Source organism: Telopea speciosissima, chromosome 3 (genome assembly GCF_018873765.1).
Source record: "Telopea speciosissima isolate NSW1024214 ecotype Mountain lineage chromosome 3, Tspe_v1, whole genome shotgun sequence".
Lineage (NCBI taxonomy): Eukaryota > Viridiplantae > Streptophyta > Magnoliopsida > Proteales > Proteaceae > Telopea > Telopea speciosissima.
The window spans coordinates 16093165-16108748 of NC_057918.1; the positions used below are offsets into that span (position 1 = coordinate 16093165).

Here is a 15584-nt window from a genome sequence, read left to right on the forward strand (position 1 = left end):
CTATGGGAGAACTGCTTAGTTGGTCACTTCCTTGGTTCCAGACCCCCTTTTCACACTGTGAAACTGTCCCTCTCTAAGCAATGGAGGCCGCAGGGCACCATGGATGCCTTTCTTCTGGATAACGGATTTTTCATCTTCAAATTCTCTGCTGAATCCGATAAGACTCGTGCCCTGGAGGGTGGACCCTGGCTTGTTGGTAAGAAACCTCTCTTCTTGAGGCAATCGACCCTACCTCCATCCCCCTCTGGGTTACCCTTCCGGGGCTATCCCTTCACTATTGGTGCACCAATGGTCTCAGTTTGGTTGGATCAGTGTTTGGCACCCCTCTCTTCTCTGATGTGAGAACCAGAAGAAAAGACAGACTTGCTTATGCTCGTATTTGCGTCGAGGTCTCGGCTGATGAACCCCTCCCTTCCTTTATCACGGTCAAGGAGGGTGAAGATTTTTCCTTTGAACAGGAACTCCACTATGAATGGAAGCCCCCCCATTGTGAGGTTTGCAAGACCTATGGACACGGTTCCCAACTCTGCAAACCAACTTCTGGTGCTGGTGAAGGCGAGAAGATTGCCCCTGCTGCTGCTGTTGACGCGACAAGCTCCCCTGTCGAAGGATTGATGGCAGGACCTCTTCCCTCTGTCGATGCTGGAAGCACTCCGGCGTCTGAATCTCTTCACTTTGCCACCAGAGTGGTGAAAATTTCCCATCCGACCATTAGCATTTTACGATCACCTTCCCGGGGAAGAACTAGAAGCAGACTTCGACATCGGAACTCTCGTCGGAAAGGGAAAGGACAGTTGCTTCAACCAAGCCTGCAGGCTTTTCCATCTGACGAGAACAGGTTCAGTGTCCTTGCCACTGAAGACGACGAAGCAGATGATGCTGGTCCTATCTCGTGCCCCGATAAAATCCCTTTCGATGTTTTGCCCAGGAGTAGGTCGAGGATGTCGCAGGTTTCAAGCACTGAACCTTCCTTCCTTGGCTCCCCTGGTTCTCCAGGCTCTGCAACTGTTCTGCTGTCTTCAGGCTTAGCGAATCATCCTTCTTCTTCGCCTGGCACTTTGATTCCGTCTTTGTCTCTTGGTTTTGGTGAGACTCCTTTGCCTCTGTCTTCGACGACTTCTTTTTGTCCTCCCTTTGTGGGCCCCCTTCATCCTGGCTTCTCTGATCCCATTGTGGCCCCCCTGGTTCTTTATCCTCTTTCGGCTCGAACCACTTGGACCCCTGGCTGCGCCCCCCCAACTTAAGTGATCCCCCTCCTATCTCGGGTTCGCGGGTCTCTTTGCAACCCGCAAACCCCAACCCACCTGTTTCTTTGTCTCCTTCACCCAACAACGACTGCATACCACCAAGCCCCCCTGCGCTGTTGCACTCCCCTGCCTCCCACCTTCGCCACTCCTATCTGAGACGACATAGAAGTGAAACTCGATCGAGATCAGTCCTGTCCAGGCTCTGTAAGCCATTGTTGCCTTTCCCCCCCCTTTCCAAATGATCCAAGGTTTCATCTGGAACACTAGGGGCTTGAACTCCCCTTCCAAGCAAGCTTCTGTTCGCTCCAAGCTGCACCTGTCTCGGGCCAACTTCTGCTGCCTCCTTGAAACCCATATCAAAGAGCCCAACCATGCCAAAATCCTTCGTTCTCTAGCTCCTGGCTGGTCTTTCCTCTCTAATTATGCTCATCACCCAAATGGTAGAATCTGGATTCTTTGGGACTCTTCAAAAATCTCTCTTTCTCTCCTATATTCTTCCTCCCAATTTGTCCATCTCTCCTTCTCTGACTGCCTGGGTCACTTTTCCTTTTTCTTCACCATGGATTATGCTCTCAATTGTCATGCTTCGAGACTTCCCCTGTGGTCTGATCTTGTTTGCCTTGCTAGGCAGATTGGCAACCTTCCTTGGGGCTTGGGGGGTGATTTTAATGTGATTAGATTCAGTTATGAAAAGATGGGAGGTGATCACTTGGATTTGGAAGCAATCAGCTCCTTCAATGAGTGTATTGAAGATATGGGGGTTAATGACCTAAGATGGACTGGGTTTCCTCTAACTTGGTGCAACAAAAGAACAGGTGCAAACAGAATCTCCTGTAAGCTTGACAGGGTTTTGGTCTATGAGGAATGGCTTTCAGCCTTTCCCTCTTCTCATGTCAACTTTGACAGCCCAGATATTTCAGACCACTCTCCCATCTCTCTTTCCATACAACCCTTTCCTTCCTTTGGCCCAAAACCCTTTAAATTCTTTGACATGTGGGCCTCTCACCCCTCTTTCCTATCCACAGTTCTTCAAGCTTGGGAAAAACCTGTTAATTCTTTCTCCCCCCCCCCCCCCTCATTGCTTTTTCCAAAAAACTAAAAAATGTCAAGGCAGCTCTTAAGGACTGGAATTCCAACACCTTTGGCAACATATCCCAGCAGGTTTTGGACTGTAAAGACAGGCTTGGATCTATTCAGGTGCGGCTGCAAGCAGATCATTGTAATAGTGCTCTAGTAGAAGAAGAAAAAGCTATCTCTCTTGAGCTCTCCTCCTTATTAGCTCAAGAAGAAAGCTTTTTGAAACAGAAATCCAGAATCAAGTGGCTTGATCTAGGGGACTCCAATACTGCTTATTTTCACTGATCTCTGAAGGCCAAAGTCAATGCAAACTCCATTGTTCATCTTACAGCCCAAGATGGTTCTATTTTCTCCACTATTCAAGATATCAAAGACTTGGCAGTTCAGCACTTCAAGGGTCTCTTCAGCACCCCTCAGTTGGCCTCTTCTCCAATCCCGAATGATCTGCTCAACAAATTCATCCCCTCGGCTCTCCTTGGCTCGTTGAGCTCCATTCCTTATGAAGATGAGATTGTGGCAGCCATTCACTCTCTCAAAGTGTCGGTTGCTCCTGGCCCGGATGGCTTCAGTATGGGGTTCTTTTTAGCAGCCTGGGATATCATCAAGCAGGATCTTATTGCTGCCATTGTCAGCTTCTTCTTCAACCCTTATCAGGTCAAAGGTATTAACCACACTTTTCTTTGCCTCATCCCTAAGAAGGATGATGCTTCCGCTATGAATGATTTCAGGCCTATTGCCCTTTGCAATCTTCTGTACAAATTCATTGCCAAGATCCTTGCTCGGCGGCTCAAAAGTGTGGTGGATATCCTTGTCAGTGACAACCAATCGGCTTTCATCCCTGGAAGACACATCTCGGACAACATCCTAATTTGTCATGACATTATCAGAGGATTTGAGAGGAAGAACCACTCCCCTGCTATTCTCTTGAAGATTGACATTCACAAAGCCTTTGACTCTCTAAGGTGGCACTTCATTAGTCAGGTGATGACCAAGATGGGGTTCCCCTGCATTTTTGTCAACTGGATTCAAGCTTGCATCTCTTCCCCAAAGTTTTCTGTGCTTGTTAATGGCAGTCCGGCTGGTTACTTTGATGCCTCTATGGGAATTAGACAAGGCTGCCCTCTGTCTCCCTATCTGTTCACTTTAGCTTTGGAAGCTCTCTCCAGGGATATCCAGCTTTGCACTAATCAACAATTGATTGCTCCTATGCCTACGTGTAGAGCTCTCAACCTATCTCACTTGGCTTTCGTGGATGACCTAATGATCTTCTCTAAGGCTTCCATTGTCTCTCTGGAGACTATTATGATATGCATGCAGCGCTTCCATGAGATATCGGGTCTTCTCATCAATCCTTCGAAGTCTCATTTTCTTTGCAGGGGTTTCGGCATCGGATAAAGCCCCTTTCCTTGGCAGATCTGGATTCCAAGAAGGTCTCTTGCCCGTTAAGTATCTGGGGCTTCCTTTGATCCCTGCCAGACTTTCAGCTCACCACTGCACCCCTATGTTGGATCTCATTCGCAAAAGACTTCAGCTATGGAAAGGCAAGCTCCTCTCTTATGCAGGCAGGTTGGTCCTTATCAGATCAATTCTGGAGTCCTCCTACATCTACTGGTCTGGAATCTGCTGGTTGCCTCAAGCTACTATTAAGTCCTTGGAATCTCTTTTGGCTTCATTTCTCTGGAAGGGTAATGATACTTCTAGATTCCTTCACCCTCTTCCCTGGTCTGTGGTGTGTCTGCCAAAGAATGAAGGTGGTTTGGGCATAAGAAAATCAAAGAAGTGAACTTGGCTAGTTACCTGGCATCTGCAAGCTAATCTGGAAGATTTCTTCAAAGCAAAAGAGCATCTGGGTGGATTGGATTTACTCAGGGTATCTTCAGCACGATTCTATTTGGACGGCTTCTCCGTCGGATGACTCTTCTTGGATTTGGCGCAAAATCCTAGATTCTCGCCACTTGGTCAGCCATGTCATCAAATCTTAGATTGGAGATGGTCTCTCTTCCTATCTTTGGCTGGATCACTGGCACCCGAAGGGAGTCCTTCTCCCCCTGATTACTCCTCGGACCATTTACGCTTCTGGCCTTCACAGACTCTCTCTGGTGGCTGATATTCTAGATCAATCTGGCTGGCCCCCCCTCCCACTACCTCTTCGGACCTTGCCACCATCTGGAATGATCTCCCTTCCATCTCCAGAAGGACTCCTGGCAGCCAGGACTGCGTTCTTTGGTTGGCTAGCAACCCTTCCCTCTTCTCCTCCAAATCGGCCTGGGACATCATTCGGCACAAGGGTCCTCTCGTCTCTTGGAGAAAGCTGCTCTGGTTCAAGCATCACATTCCTAGACACTGCTTTATTGTTTGGAGGTTCTTCAACAATTGTCTCCCTACTCAAGCATTTCTCCGGTATCGGCACATCCCGGTTTCCCCTTCGTGTTGCCTTTGTTGGAACAATGAGGAAGACACAGATCACCTCTTCTTCGAGTGCCCTACTGCAGCAGCAATCTGGAAAAGCATCTTAGCTAAATATTGGCCTTCCCCTAGAAGAATTCTCCCTTTCTCCAGGGAATGGATTTGGATCGACATGACCTTTGCTGGCCAGTCTCTATGTGATACTGTTGGGAAGCTTGCTTTTTGTGCTACTTTGAACCACATTTGGATGGAGCGCAATATTAGGAAATGGACCTCCAATTCTAGATCTTACCAGCAGATTTGGGATTCCATTTCCTTTGATATTAAGGCGAAGCTATCGTCAGCCCTTCTTCTTTTTGTTCTGACACCCCAAGGAACAGGCTTATTGTTGTCTCCTGGGGCCTCTCTGCTGTCTCCCTTGTTTCCCCTGGCCCGCCAAGTTGAGGCTAGGGGCCTTTCTTATTTTTTGTCTTGTTGCTCCCCTTTGAGGGCACTGTAATTCTTTTTTCCTTCTTGGTAATGAATTTCTTATTCACCCAAAAAAAAACAATAACAATAAGAGGCCAAATTCAAGGACCCTCATAGAGGAACAGAAAATAGGGTTAGGGACTTTATACAATGACTATTTAATAACCCTGCCTCTAGCTAACTCTTTTGCTAGGGAACTAACAGTCCTCATTCTCCAAGCGAACGTAAACTCCCTTTGAGAGCACGAGAATCTAGCTCCCCTGATTAGATGGTATGATGCCATGGTACAACTAATTGAGCTTGGATCCAGCTACCCACTGGCATTGTGTCACCTACAACTGATTGAGCCAAATTTCTTTTTTCAAAGTTGAAGAATCTATTGAATTTGAAAACCCCAGAGAAATTTATTACTGTTAGCTGCGCCTCACTAACCCTTGTTGAGAAACACTCAATACCAACCAGTCACCTTTCTTACCATCTTAAAGTCTAAAGCTACTTTTTTGCATGGTAAGTGAAGTCACAAAAAGGGGGTTGGAACCCTGACAAAATTTCCCATGAATTGTAGTCCTAGGCATGTTTTGTTGCCATCGCAGGGAAATTATTTTGAATTACGATTTCCTGTCCCTTAGTTTTCTATTTTTGTCAATTACAAGATCTTACCAAATCGGGTGGATTTGGCAGATAAGAAAAGGAAAATCTCTGTTTGACCATTAGTTTCTCTGCCAACCAAATCGCCATGAGGGGGAAAGTATCCTTTTCCTTTACTTCGCTTACACATCTGGGACCAGTTTCACGTTTCCTTTCGCTCACTTCCTTGGCAACTATGCATAGGCTAGAGACATTTTCCTAGGAAACCATTCACTGTTCCCCTGCCATCTCTCTCTCTCTCCCTCTCTCCCCCCGCCACCTGATAGAGCCACTGATATTTTAAAGCTATGTGAAAGAAAATAACCCTAGACATCAAGACATTTTTTGCACTTTCCCTGTAACTTTTCCCGCCAGTTTTTGCATTTATTTTCTTCAAAGCATATGCTGCAACCTTCCATACTTTATAATCATTAAGGAACAGGTAATCTGTAGGTAAACAAGATGGGATGGCTTTAATCAGGATCAATTCTCTCACTTTCAGATAGATATTCTCCCTTACAAGTGGCTAATTATCTTCTAAATCTTTCTTTCTCTGGCTGCAAACATATCTCTTCATAGAGGTGGCACCTGGAATCTCTATAATGCTGGTTATGGCATATGTAAAACGTGCAATAGCTTCTTTCTTTGTTGTGAAATAATCTTAATACATGATTCTTTTTAATGGTATTAGATGACATGGTATTCCTGATTATAAGCATGTAGCAATATTTGTAAATTTTCCAGGTAGAGGAGAGCAAAGTAGAGAGTATAAAGAGAGATAAAGCTGCAACTGAGAAGTTACTACAAGAAACAATTGAAAAAAACCAAGCAGAACTTGCAGCTCAAAAGGAATATTTCACTAATGCACTGAATGCAGCCAAGGAGGCTGAAGCACTAGCAGAAGCACGAGTCAATAATGAAGCTCGGACAGAACTAGAGTCTCGTCTGAGAGAAGCTGAAGAACGTGAAGTTACTCTAGTTCAAACACTCGAAGAATTAAGACAAACTCTTAGTCGGAAGGAGCAGCAGGTACTTGTTTGAAGCATGAAGATTGGAAGCTTACTACCTGCTTATGCACCACAAAATGATTTGATTTTTCTTCTTTGTTCTATGCTGTAGGCAGTTTTCAGAGAAGAAATGCTTCGGAGAGACATTGAGGATCTTCAAAAGCGATATCAAGTGTGCTGACCTTTCTATGACCATATCACTCACTTAAAAATGTTTTTTTTTGTGCTTCTAACATTTTATTCTGTTGTAATAAGTTATTTATGGGCTTCCATGTTATATTGGTCTATACGGTTCCCAGGAAAGTGAGCGTCGTTGTGAGGAGTTGATTACACAAGTTCCTGAGTCGACTAGGCCCCTTTTGAGACAAATTGAAGCTATGCAGGTTTTGATCTTCCTCTTTTTATTCGACTTTATTTTTTGAACTTTTTTAATGGTTTATAAACTTTTTCTCAGTTTGATATATACTTTTGAAGTGCTGGGGAAAGTTTTTAGTGATAACCCTTTTCCTTTTTTGTTTCTTTTATGTCTTCTTCTCCTTCTTTGTTTGCTTTGGATTATTGGGCTTTGAATTTGGTGCTTGTTTGATTGTAACAGGAGACAAATGCCAGAAGGGCTGAAGCCTGGGCTGCTGTTGAGAGATCCCTGAATTCTCGGCTGCAGGTTATTGACATTTAGAAGAAGACTTGCATTCTCTTATTTCTTCATGTGGGATTTCCTCCATGTGCTTTATTATTCAGAGTTCTTTCACTAATGGATTTTCAGGAGGCGGAAGCCAAAGCTGCAGCTGCTGAGGAAAATGAGCGGTCCATGAATGAACGGCTATCACAAACTTTATCTCGCATAAATGTCCTTGAAGCTCAGGTTCTTCTATTTTCTCTGACAATCTTTTTTTTTAATATTTAAGGTCAATCCTGGACATCAGCTTACTTTATTTAGGTTTCAGATCTCATGTCTTAGGACAGAGCAAACACAGCTAAGTCGCTCCCTTGAAAAGGAGAGGCAGAGAGCTTCTGAGAATAGGCAGGAGTACCTTGCAGCAAAGGAGGATGCTGATACTCATGAAGGCCGTGCCAGCCAACTTGAAGAAGAGCTCAGGGATCTCAGAAAGAAACATAAGCAAGAGTTGCAGGATGCAATAGCACACAGAGAACTCTTACACCGGGTAGTTCTGCCATTAATTTAAGTTTGGCACTGATATGCATGCCAGTATATGCTATGTTTATGAACTCTCCTGAACAGTTAATTATTTGTATCATGTTGGATCCCAGCAGTCCAATGGATGGGATGTGACAGTTCTGGACTCCTTTCCTTTTCTTTCCCTACTTGCGTATGACAACCGCTTTTTTTGGTCATCTACTAGTTCTTACTTCTTTGGAATGACTCTTAATACTGTTATACACCTTGCTGGTCACCTTTATTCATCCTCTCCTCTGGTAGTATGCTGTGAGAACTCTAAAATTCTGAAGTAGGAGGATTCTTTGAATTCCCATAACATCTACCTACCTGGATTTTTATCATCAAGGAATGAAGTTTCTGATACAAGTCTTTTGAGTCCTTGCCCAAGAACTATATATACCATTGTTGGCATGGCTTAATGCTTTAAGGCTCCAAACAAGTTTCTATTCCTAGATATTATTTGTATCTTTTGTTGGTATTTTGAACATCATTTGGAACAAGAATGCTAGCATCTTGATTTTAGCACCTGACAATTTGCAGGAGCTAGAACGGGAGAAGAATGCTAGGTTGGAGTTGGAAAGAACTACTCGTCGTGAAACTTCTTCCATATCTGATCAAGCTGCAACACCAAAGCAGTTGAATCTTTATGCTGAAAATGGTAAGCCATCGGGTGCTTTACATCATTTTCTTTGTCTATGATTTTTTTTCTTTTTAAACATTTTTGGGTTATATTTTTTCTTCTTTTGCAGGAAATGTGTCCATCAGGAAACTTTCTAGTGCTGGAAGCCTAAGCAGCATGGAGGAAAGCTTTTTCTTGCAAACATCTTTGGACTCATCTGGCAGTTTATCTGAGAGGAGGCATCCTTTTGAGACAACCATGACTCGGTACTATTTGAAGAGCATGACTCCAAGTACCTTTGAAGCCGCACTACGTCAGAAGGATGGGGAACTTGCATCATACATGTCCCGTTTGGTATGGGACAAATTATATAATTTTTTTTCTTGTCATGTTTTTTAATTTCTTTTCTTCGTCATGTCTTATGATTATCTGCAAATATGAATGTTGGAATTCTTTATATTTGTCTTCTGGAATATCTCTTTGTATTTTTAATTATTCTTGGAGTACCTTATTTCTGTGTTTGAGTGCAGTGTTATGTTATCTAAATGACTGGGTTAGATATATGTTATCTAGCCTCATTATAAGTTTCAAACGTTTTCATTTAATAATGTTGTCACTTGTCAATGTTTATTTTCATTCTTATCTTTATATGGCCCTAGTTATTTCTTTGACATGTTGACTTCAGGCGTCCTTGGAATCCATCCGTGATTCTCTTGCCGAAGAATTAGTTAAAATGACTGCCCAGGTCGGCTTCCAACATTATCATTCTATTTTTTCCCCCTCTCTCTCTCTCTCTCTCTCTCTCTCTAATACATTGAACCTAATTATTTCTGTGTTTGCAGTGTGAACAACTGCGGACAGAAGCAGCTGCATTGCCTGGTTTACAGGCAGAGCTAGAAGCACTAAAACTGAGGCACTATTCAGCACTGGAGCTAATGGGTGAACGTGATGAAGAGGTACGCAATTTGTTCTTAGCTATAAAAGTGATTGTGCCATGGTGACTAATGCAGTGAACTTTGAGCAACATGGAAGTAAAAGCAGCTTTGGGCCCATAGCTGTGGATTAGAATAAGAATGTTCATGCTTTGGAACTGCAGACTAATGCATTTACCACTGTTAGTAATGTCTCCAGGTTCTTTTTATTTTTTGTCTTGGACCTGTTCAATTTGTGAGCATTGGATCCCAAAATCCATCGATAGTAATGAGGCCAGACTTGTTGAGCTTTCACACGCTACACCATTCTTGTTTCTCATAATGACCCCTCCTCAGTGATGATTAATGTGCTGAATTTTTGTTGAAGCTGCTTTTTCTTAACCATGTGTTTTGACTTTTGGGGCTTTGAATAGTAACTTGTGTTATGGTTCGGGACGGTAAACTTAATAGATATGTGGTTGAGGGATTCAATTGTTTGTGATGAAGCAGAGACACTTGATTTATCTGGGAGAAAGACAGGGACGGTGAAATATATTCCCTGTAATATTATGGGGAGGCTTTTAAGCTTAGAAAAGTTGAAAAAAATTCTTGGAAAGCTTCTTAAGATCAAAGAATGATAAAAGAAAAGCAAACAAAATAAATTTACCACATAAGCAAAGATTTGGAACTTGGTATTGTAGTCCGGAGCAGTTCTGGGCAGATCCAGATCATTCGGGATTGGAGGATTCAGACCAAGCCACCAAGGATCAATCCAGACGGGAAATTGATAAAATAATAAAGATCATCGGTCCTGCTCTTCCCTAGACCGGGTGTCCTCATGATGTGGGATCCTGCGGTAGAAAGAGGAAAAAATGGTCTAGTTTCTTTGGTTCAACTGAGAACCAGTTTCTGGTTCAAACCAGTCTACTCCTGGGAATCAGTTTGGAAGTCTCCTACAGCTTGCGGTTCCAGAATTCCTGATTTTCAGGAATCTTATCTCCAAGACAAGTTGTGGGGTTTATCTTTATTTATTTTGTAATAGTAGATGGCCAAATTAGGGACTCTACGAGTCCAGCCATATTTAAGTAGTCTTAATTCAGTTTCATGGTCAGATTAGGACACCCACATTGGCACGATTGGGTGTAGTTCCGTTTAGTTCAGGACTATTATTCCTTTTCTTATTTAGTGTTCAAGTTAATCAAGGAGTCTCTTTTTTAGACTCTGCAATAGAGGAGGTTGCCTTATCTGAGTAGGTTGTTATTAGATGGTTGAGTGAAGATAGAACACCTCCCAAAGCAGCTGGCCAATGGGAAGGAATTAAAGGTCAGTTTTTGAGCAAGTAAAGGCTGCCAAGCAGCCCATCGATCGGTAGTTTTTGAGTCAAGTTTTATTTCTGTTTTCTTTCTATTTTGCAGCATTATAAAATAATTGTAAAGACTAGACAGTCCCAACGATTTTGAGTAATGGAATTCTTGCTTTCGTGCCTTTGGTTTTGTGGTAATTCATAATGCTCCCCTGCTGTGGTGATTTAGTAGGACCTCTGGTGGTGATTCTAGGAAGCCTTGGTGGTGATTCCAAGGTTGGGTTACTGGTGGGATGCCACCCAGCTGATCAGGTAGTGATTCCTGATCATATATTTTCTATCTTTTCTTTTAATTCTTTTATTTCCCACAATTGCATTTTAGTTTTAAACCTGTTTAAGAGGCCTAAAATTTCTTCTATCGAGTTATCTGGTTTCTTCTCAAACCTGGTTCTATCCTTGTACTTGCAATTTTGTCGCAAGTTGATTTCCCTTTGTATCTCACTGGTTCGAGAACATATCGCCTAATCTGATACCAACTGGGTTGGGCAATCTAGATGATCCAATACTGAGTTCTAAAACACTGCATGTAAGGCTTCAAACTCTTCCTGGCCATTATCATGGCCTCGCTATATTTCTAAATTTCATCTATTGCTGAAGTAACTTCACTTTTAGTACATGGAATATTAGAGGCATTCTTTTCTGTTCTTTTGATCTTATACCTGATTCAATAGTCAGTAGTACCATAATTTTGGGCATCGGCTTCTATTCTGAGTACAATTGGTGTGAATTGAACTTGACACTTTTGTGCAGCTGGAAGAACTCCGAGCCGATATTGTAGACTTGAAAGAGATGTATAGAGAGCAAGTAAACTTGCTTGTGAACAAGGTACTAATCCCTGGCAGCAGCATCTTTTTTGGCATTTCATCATTGTTCTTTTTTATTGTGTTTTTCATAATTTTTATTTGTTTGCTAAATGTTTTAACAGATTGAGATTTTGGGTTCCAGTGGTGCCTCTTGATCATCTGGTTTGGTTTTGGCTCTTCAGTCTGGTCCTATTTGCAATGTCGTGTTAGGGATATTTGACTGATCTGTTTAGTTGCTTGAATATTCCTTCTATGTGCATCCTTCTCGATGTTGGTTTGTAATGTTTCAGCTGGAGATGCATACACAGGCTCATGTCCTTGGGAATACTGCCAAGTTTCCATCCTAAACTGTGGCTTATTGAGTAATTGGTGTATATCATTTCGGGTAATTGATGATATTGAAATTAACATGTTATAATGAAAACTATAGCTGGCTGGCAAAGTCAAGTTTCTGAAGAGTAATTTAACTCCTCAGCTGAGGAGGCAATTTGTATTCTTTACAAGGCAGTTTTTATCAAGTTTCTGAAGAGTAATTTAACTCTTCAGTTGCTCTGTTCCATGTAGGCCTGATTTAATAAAGCTAAAGTTCTTGAATTGCTGCTTCAGCTACCTGGACTTATAGTGTTATGGGGTTATTGCAGTATGGATGGCAGCAGCTTTGGATGGACAGAAAGTCCTTGTCCTTGAATTAGGACCTCGTCAGTTTTATTTATTTTGGTTGGGGGATTTTGGTTGGGGGGGGGGGGGGGGGGAGATTATTTTGTGCATCTTTTCTGCTATGATAAATGCCAAAGAGACGTTTCATTTTGGAGAAAATATTCGCATTTCCAAAGTTGGAGAAGAAAAATCTATAGTACATACCATGTTAGACACATGGCAGAAAGTACTCTGTATTTGAGAAGAAAAATTCTCTATGGAAAAGTGGATGGCCCTCTCCTTCCCTGCCAAGGATTTTAAACTCGGAATTGGGGTTCAAATCAGTCCTCGTCGATCCAAATTGAAATGGTCCCCAAAACCCTGGAATCCTAGAATCGCCCCCTCGGATTTGAAACCCAGCAATCAGATCCCAAAAACTCTAGAATTGGCTGCTCTGGAATGTTTGGAATTGGGATTGGTCATGGCTGATTCCGATCTGATTCGATCAAGATCCAATTTGAATTTGTGAAACCCTGTTTGCTGCTAACCTCGAATTGATTATCCCTCAGGGCTGGTTCAAGAGCCACTGATACCAGTCTTTAGTACTACATTGAAAAGTGATCGTGCTGGATACACCAAAAACAGTTCATGTTTTTTCTGTACAGATTGATCAACTTTTAAGGTGATTGGGTTAACTACATTAAATGGTAGTTGCCCCCACCACTCTTATATCCTAAACCCTAAACCAGAAAGAGACTTGAATTGGAAGGGTAAAAAAAATGGAGGGTTTTTAATTGAGGGATTTTGGTGATCTAGGAATAAGTGCTCTTTGATTGAAGCGGTAGAAACCGACTCATTGAAAAAAAAGTTTATATTGTATTTTACGTGGATATTTTTGTTTTGGAGAGGGATAGGTATGCTAGCACCTTAGTGTCTATTTCTCTCTTCCACCTTGAAATGAATTCTTTACCCCTCAAATGGAGAAAAAAAGAGAGAGACACATAGGGTGCTAGCAGACCTAACCTTTTCCTTTTTTGTGTTTTTTTTGTTTTGTTTTTTTTCTTTCTAATGCAATCATTTAATGGCATTTTCGGAGTATCGTGGGAAGGCACCTATGCATTTGCTTGTGCAAAGCGTGGCTCACATTTTGATAGGAAGTCAAAATTTGAGGGTCTGAGTTACCAAAAAGAAAATAAAATTTGAGGGTCTGGCTAGTAGTTGAAAAAGAAATAAAAAAATCCCATAAAATTTAAGAATGCCATTTCAAATTACTTAGGGCAGCAATAGAGTTGGGCTAGGCAGGGTTTTTTTAAATTCTCAATCCAACCCTGAGTCACCTTAGTTTGTCCAAAGCCCAATTCGGTTCGGTTTTGACTAAGGGCCTAAAGGCTCTTAAAGGTTCGGAGAACCATATAAGAATGTTGATAGACGTTCTTGAAGTTGTTAGCAAACTAGACTTGAACAAAAGTGAAGATTTATACCATCTCTTGAAGTTTCAATCTATATTTTCTCTATTTTATTGAACTCGTTATTTTGCCTGTATAATAATTGTAATAGTATCTTTTAGTATAAATGCCTACATTTTCATAATTATTTTAAGGAAGAGAATTTTAATGGTATTTTTGTAAAATTTTATTATTATGTCTTGCATGACAATAATGGCGTTAGGACATTATTGGGTTAATTAATAATGAAAATGACATTTTTGTAAATGTTGACAACAGTGTACATAATCTATTCGGGAACAAGATTTACCAAACGTGCTAGTTGTTCTTTTTCTGTTCCAAAAACAATTCTAGAACATGTTTGTCAAATGTCCAACATTGACAACAGTGTACATAATCTATTCGGGAACAAGATTTACCAAACACGCTAGTTGTTCTTTTTCTGTTTCGAAAACAATTCTAGAACATGTTTGTCAAATGTCCATAGGACACAGTTTCAGAACAAAAATGGAAAAAGATGATTCTACTAAAGAACAACATTTCCAAAACAGAAACATTACCAAACACAGCCTTAGATTCTTAATGGATATAGGTTTCATAATGTCAAATGCTGGAATTGGAACGATTATTATAAGGTTTTTATCGTAAATAAATTAGCTACTAAAACCCAAGTAGATAAGTTATTTATAACTATAGAGGATTTTCACCAAAAAAAAAATAAAAAAATCTATAACTATTGAGGATGATGTAATTACTATTAAGAAAAAAAAAACCCTTTATAGGGAGCGTAGCACTCGTCCAGGTGATGCTTACCTCGCCACCCATTTCCTATGCCTTTTTTTACTTTGTGTTTGCATAAAAAAAAGGGCTTATGTTTTCAATGCTGCAGCGCAACCTACGCCTAAACACATGGGCTTGTGATTCAGGGGGTAGGATGGTCATTTCTTCCACCCCATTTGTATGGGTGCAGCCTCCACCAACAAAGAGAACGTTTGGCTTAAAAAAAAAAAAAGAAAAAAAAAAGAAAAATGAAACATAATCAACATATAAAAACAAAATTATTTTTCTGATATGTGATTCGATGTCAGTCTCACAAAGACAAAGAGCGTCGGGCTCTTCTCCAATGAGGATCCACCCTGGTTAATAAATTCTCATTATCAAAAAAAAAAAAAAAAAAAAATCCACAGAATTCGCCAGAACTCAGGAATGTCGGCTATCCGCCGGTGTAGATCCACATCCTCTACTTCCAAACTTGTACTTCCATCTTACTTCCATCCAACGGTTGTTAATCCAAAATTTCAAATGGGTTTTGAACCTCATTAAACCCAAAAACAACCCCGACCGACCCAGACGACCCAAAACCAAACCTAACCCATTACACGCAAGTGATAAGGTTTAAAAACGATTTGAAATCCCAAATTTCCCAAAATCTCGACCTGCTTCTTCCCTCGCTCTCTTCTTCTCCAAATCTGCATGAACCACACCGGAAATGGGTGACATTGCAGCGACCATCTAAGCTGCGGCAACCATCGTGGAGAAAAAGTGAAACCTTACTTCGCAATCCACCCTTCTCCCTTCAAAACCCTTCTCGAACGAAATGCCCTAAAACTCTGTGTTGCAGAAGAACTCGATCGCTCCAATTGTGTTTTTTCATTTTACTCCCTTTCTGTGGATGAATAATCTCTTCTTCTTCTTATTTTTTTTTTTTTGAAAGGTTAAACTGAACACCCAAAAAACCCCATCTTCTTCTGCAAACACGAACATGCCCTTGTGGCAAAACTCTGGTTTGCCCCTTTCT

At 41.5% G+C, this 15584-nt stretch overlaps 1 protein-coding gene and 1 long non-coding RNA gene across 3 annotated transcripts in view; one reads left to right on the top strand and one right to left on the bottom strand.

Annotated features, from left to right (window-relative positions):
• The window catches only part of LOC122654501 (golgin candidate 5-like), a 47477-nt gene extending 35170 nt beyond the window's left edge, over window positions 1-12307 (top strand). Inside the window, exons 9-21 of one of the 2 annotated variants that reach the window (XM_043848620.1) lie at window positions 6570-6854; window positions 6945-7004; window positions 7132-7215; window positions 7428-7493; window positions 7596-7694; window positions 7777-7995; window positions 8550-8667; window positions 8759-8982; window positions 9314-9373; window positions 9471-9584; window positions 11653-11727; window positions 11828-11872; window positions 11996-12307. In XM_043848620.1, the coding sequence (XP_043704555.1) occupies window positions 6570-6854; window positions 6945-7004; window positions 7132-7215; window positions 7428-7493; window positions 7596-7694; window positions 7777-7995; window positions 8550-8667; window positions 8759-8982; window positions 9314-9373; window positions 9471-9584; window positions 11653-11727; window positions 11828-11860 (1437 nt within the window). In that variant the 3' untranslated portion in view covers window positions 11861-11872; window positions 11996-12307. Of the gene's footprint in view, window positions 1-6569; window positions 6855-6944; window positions 7005-7131; window positions 7216-7427; window positions 7494-7595; window positions 7695-7776; window positions 7996-8549; window positions 8668-8758; window positions 8983-9313; window positions 9374-9470; window positions 9585-11652; window positions 11728-11827 lie in introns of both variants that reach the window. The other variant, XM_043848619.1, reaches the window with a different exon arrangement.
• LOC122654503 overlaps window positions 1-15584 on the bottom strand; it is a 26267-nt gene continuing 10683 nt past the window's right edge. The window contains exon 5 of the long non-coding RNA XR_006331922.1: window positions 1-11. This is a non-coding gene — a long non-coding RNA (uncharacterized LOC122654503). The remainder of the gene's footprint in view (window positions 12-15584) is intronic.